At 39.6% G+C, this 5,230-nt stretch overlaps 1 protein-coding gene across 1 annotated transcript; it reads left to right on the forward strand.

Annotated features, from left to right (window-relative positions):
• Positions 1–2,550: 2,550 nt before the first annotated feature.
• LOC18445477 (putative F-box protein At4g22030) lies at positions 2,551–4,105 on the forward strand. The gene has a single exon (XM_020674280.2). The coding sequence runs from the start codon at positions 2,647–2,649 to the stop codon at positions 3,847–3,849; it is 1,203 nt and encodes a 400-aa protein (XP_020529939.2). The 5' UTR covers positions 2,551–2,646; the 3' UTR covers positions 3,850–4,105.
• Positions 4,106–5,230: the final 1,125 nt, after the last annotated feature.

Below are 5,230 nucleotides of genomic sequence, written 5' to 3' on the forward strand. Positions count from 1 at the left end.
TAAGGTCTTTATAATACTCTTCTTTGGGACCAACACTACAAAGGTACTTTCCCAATCATCTTGTACAAATTGAGATCTTTTAAACACCTTATAACACTATTAAAAATTAGCATCGATTGTGTTATTCCCTTTGGTAGAATTCCTCAAACACCATTTTAATGTCGCCCTGTTACCTCCCAAAACTTCTGGAAAATGGCTAGCAGAAATCCATCTGGTCATGGTCCTTTGCACAAGAAAACTGCCTCTTCTATTTATTGCTTTAAAAACCCTTTTACCAGCTATATCTTATCAGCAATCGCCTGATTCCTCACCGATACTCTATCCATCTTCATCTTAGGTGTATATTCTGCCGTAAAATCTTTTTTTAAAATTTTAAGGTCTAAAAATATGTATATTATAACAAATTATTTAGACCATTCAGTTCACCCTAAAATTAATTGTACTATTTTTTTAGTTTTAAACTTTATTATCGGTGTTAGAAATTAATTTACTTCATCATCATCATGTAGATTTTTGTTGTTCAAAGTGCTTTCCAGATGAAGATTTAAGGTGAGGCTTTATTTTCACCCTAAGAAATTTCATCCTTTTGGGAGATCCCTTGCTTTTCCTATAGAAAAAAGTTTTATGTAAGTGTGAGGTTCTAAGCAATTAAATTAGGGTGCACCTCAAAAATTTTGAGAGAAGAGGTTGTTTTGATACCCAAATATCTTCAAATTGATCATCTCGAGCTCAAAATGCATGAAATGAGAAAAAATGGATTTCAAGTTTTCGGAAATAGTGCTGCATCTTTAGTGTATTTTTTTACCATCAATTTTCAAGATTTTCATGTTTTCATAGATCTGCTCGATCTTCACTATTTTTTAAGCTTTAAATTTTATAATTAGAGATGAAAATATATTTAAAGCTATCAAAACGATTTCTAGTATTGAAACCTCATTTCTCGACACTATTTTAAGATGCGCTTTACTTTAATTGTTTAGAGCCTCGGCTTTATACAACCAACACCCCTTACTATATTGTAATTGCGTGTAAATATTTTATGTAAGTTGCAACCTTACAATATAGAACTAAGGTGCACCTTAAAAATTCATGGGAAAATGTTGTTTTGATATTAGAAAAACCTCTAATTGATCTTCTCAACATTTAGATGTATGAATATGAAAATAAAAAAGAGTTTTGAATCTAAAAAATAGTGCATCTTTCAACATGTTTCAAGATGGTCCATTTTCAAGATTTTCGTATGTTTATAAATCTACTTGATTTATAGTATTTTTGGATATTAAAATTAATAATTAGAGCTAAACATGGATTCTCAAGCCATCCTACAAAATTTAAAGCCAGAATTATATCTATAATAAAATTTGGAGGTGGACCTTAATTTGATTACTTAAAGATGTAACCTACCGTGAACCACACCCATCAAAATGAATGGAAATTTGAAGTTAACGATGAATAAATAAATAAAAACCATTTAAAGAAATAATAATAAGATGGATGGACGTTTCTTGAAACTCAAGGAACTTACAAATTCATAAAACCAGCGGACGCCATTCTTCATTGCATCATCACTGACGATCCGGACACAATACTTCATTTCGTCACGGTCCAAAAATGGATTGGGAATGAAGAAAGGATTGGGATCCAACACCTATTGACAAGCGTACTCGCGCATAATATATATTTCTATGTATTGACAAAATAGAGTTGGGCCCATTTTTGCTGAAAATTATTCTCCAAAATTGACCAAACATTTTTTGCTTAATTTCAAACATTATTTTTAAAAATTGGTTCAGTAAGCAGGCCCATCTGAAAAACCAGTTTGGATGAGTGAATCGACGATCTGGATCAGTGCTCCAAACAAGAGAATTGGCCTATATAAAATAAAATATAGGGATCAAAATAAATATTAACAAAATAATAAAAATGAAAGTGGGGCTGGATTGGCCGGCGCCTCGACAGAGAAGGTAGGAACTGGACCGGTCCCATTAATTCACGATACAGATCCAGCTATTCCGATCTACATTAACAATTTTTGAAATCAGTAATTTTTGTGTATTTCTATTTATCCATGGGTTCTTGAGCATTAGTTATTATTGTGCCCCAGTTTCAAAGGCATTGACTTTCTTCCCCAATCGTCTATCCTATTGATTATACGGTGATGGTCAAACCATAGACTTCAAACATTCACAATTTAATTTACTTTTCTTTTTAGTTTATGTTTGTTTCGTTTAATTTTCAACTCTTTTGACATTGCCGATGAAGGCGGTAGAATTGTAACTGACTCGGCGACTGGATTCGATATAACAGTTCCAGAACTCGGTTTTTGGGTTTCAAACTGTATACATGGTCCAAATGGAACAGTCGTCTCTCCTTCTCTCCAAAAGAGGATGTGACCCCGTCCAATTCGATTTGCTTTGCTTTGTTTTGGGAGGACAGAAGGAAGTAGGTGCGATTGAACAAGTCATTTTGCTGACTGGACCCGCTCCAACTTGAAAAACCGCCCTCTGTGTCCATAAATATGGATACCCCTCCTCCTCCTTCCTCTTTTTATCATATAACTTACAACAACTCAACATCCAATTCTCAGCATCTCTCTTCCTTTTTATCCTCGGGTGATTTGAGTCTTCTAAATAAAGAGGGAGGGCCATGGCAGCGATAAGCCTTGGGGCACCCACTTGTTTACCCTACACATCTTCAGGCCCAAGAGTGAGGGCTGCATTATCCCTTCACACCAACCCTCCAAAGATTAACTCCCCTTCTCCACCCAAACTCGAAAGCAACCACTACCTGTCTAACAACCAGAGGCAGCTAGGGGAACAGACGCTCCTCTTTCCACATGGAAAAGAAAAGGAGGAGCCTGTGCTCATGGCCAGACTCCAGGCGGTGGCTGAGATTGTCGCTGATAGGGCCGAGATGCACGCTAATTTGGCAGAACAAAGGAATAACTGGAACACCCTTCTTCTCAACTCCACCAATTCAATCACACTCGCGGCTGCAACCATGGCAGCCCTCGCATCATTTCCGAGCTCCCATCTTTCCCTCACCCTTTCCTCCACCTTCCTCTACTCGGCGGCCACTGCCATGGTGTGCCTTATGACCAAGATCCAGCCCTCTCAATTAGCAGAGGAGCAGAGGAAAGCCGCCCGACTCTTCAAGAGCCTCCACTCGCATATCCACTCCACATTGGGCCTTCACCCCTCTCTCCGCCCAGAGCTTTCTCAATTTCTGGATGATGCCATGGCTCAGGTGTTGGCTATCGACGAAGCCTACCCACTGCCCTTGCTCCCTGGCATGCTCGAAAAGTTCCCCTCTGAGGTGAAGCCCGCAATGTGGTGGCCCAAGAGAGCTGCTACTGCTGCTCCTTCCAGGACCGAGGAGGATAACGGGTGGAGCGCTGAGAAGGAGAGGGAGATGGCAGAGGTGGCACGCGTGGTGAGGGAGAGGGACACAGCGGAGTACGTGAGGCTCAGCAAGCTGGTTTTGAACTGCAACAGGGTGATGGCTGTGGCTGGGCCCATCCTGATGGGCGCTGCGACGGTGGGATCGGCACTTGGGGGCTCAGCAACAGTGGTTGGCGTCGTGGCTGGTGCCTTGGCATGTATTGTAAACAGCTTCAGCCACGGTGGGCAGGTCGGGATGGTGTTCGAGATGTACAGGAACAACGCTGGATTCTACCGGTTGCTTGACGAATCATTGTCGTCTTCCCTAGGCAAGCCTCCGGCGGAGAGGGAACACGCAGATTTGGTGGAGACGAGAGTCGCCCTTCAATTGGGAAGGAGTATCTCATCACTGCGCAACTTACCCACCTCTTCCAAAGATCCAAAGGAGTTCGGAAGCAGGCTCTTCTGATCAATCTTTCTACTTCCCGCCCCGCCCCGCCCCTTCCCTCCAAACAAGTCGGGAGACAAAAGGGTTTCTCCCCATCTTCATCTCATTCCTCATAATGTAAATGTCTGAATATTCATTTACTTCTCGCCTCCCTCGCCCTCCATACAAGTGGGGAGACACAAGGGTTTCTCCCCATCTTCATATCATTCCTCATAATGTAAAGATTCATTCATTTACTTATCTCTAAAGTTTCAAATAAATTAAAAATTATGTGGTTTCTGAGAGCCCACTAGACACTTACTCTCTAGACGAACGAGGTGCTTGGGAGTAGACCTCAGATATAAGAATTTCAAAAAGAAATTGAATTGAGTTTCTATGCACTTAGTTTCTAAATGCTTAAAATCTAATCAATTGAAGTAGAATATAAATCTTGTACTATTAAAATAAGATGTATGTCAATCATTATCAAAGCTTTTTTTCAACTAATTGAGATCCACAGCATAAATCTTGGCTTCCAAATTTGTTCTTTTAAATGTTATATCCATAATGAAGCCATAAGTTCTTAAATCATTTGTCTCTACTTCCAACTCAAAAAACAAATAAGGTTGTTATTTGGACACGGGAAAATCCTTCATTTCATCACCTAGGCCTAGAAATGTATCATTTTTTTTATAAAATGAAGATTTCAGGTGTTAAAAACAATATATTTTGACACACCATCGGGACCCTCCATTTTCAAGATTTCTAAGTGTTTATAAATATGCTCGACATACATTATTGTTGTGTCACAACACAAAATTCACACTCACAACAAGCACCCCGTGCACAATATGAGATAATAAAATTAAATAAAATCACATGCACACCAGAGATCACGCACACATGCACAAATCAAATCTAGAGAGAGAAAACTTCGATCTATTACCAAAAATTACTAGAGTACAAAACCAAACTTACATCTATGAGGCACTAGTTCCATCATTGGTTCCCTGGTTACGACAGTCAGCCTCTCTATCTGCCATGGTTGTATCCTAAGTCCCCACAATACACCCTTTCTTTCACAAGGAAACACCTCACAACATCCTTCACTTTTTAGGACATGTCTCTCAGGACTTTTTCACTCACGACCTCTATCGGCCTCACACACCAAGACCCAAAGATTTGATTGCTGAACCGGATCAAAAATACAAATGGACGATCCGAATCACCCATCCGTTTGCTAAAACCTTTACTCCTAGAAGCGGTTTTACCAAAAGAGAGAATGGACAATAGGCGACCATGGAATCACCTCATCTTCTAGCTATATATCAACCAATAGGATGTGAGTTGTGTGTGAAAGAGAGAGATCATCATAAAAAAAATTCTATATCTTGGAAAGAAAATAAGGCCAGATGCACAATAT

The sequence above is a fragment of the Amborella trichopoda genome, chromosome 9, assembly GCF_054954075.1.
Source record: "Amborella trichopoda isolate Santa Cruz 75 chromosome 9, AtrichopodaSantaCruz75HAP2 v2.0, whole genome shotgun sequence".
Taxonomy (NCBI): Eukaryota; Viridiplantae; Streptophyta; class Magnoliopsida; order Amborellales; family Amborellaceae; genus Amborella; species Amborella trichopoda.

Bases quoted from the DNA above. Each gene is read 5' to 3' on its own strand.
- LOC18445477 (XM_020674280.2), top strand. From the start codon at position 2,647: ATGGCAGCGATAAGCCTTGGGGCACCCACTTGTTTACCCTACACATCT.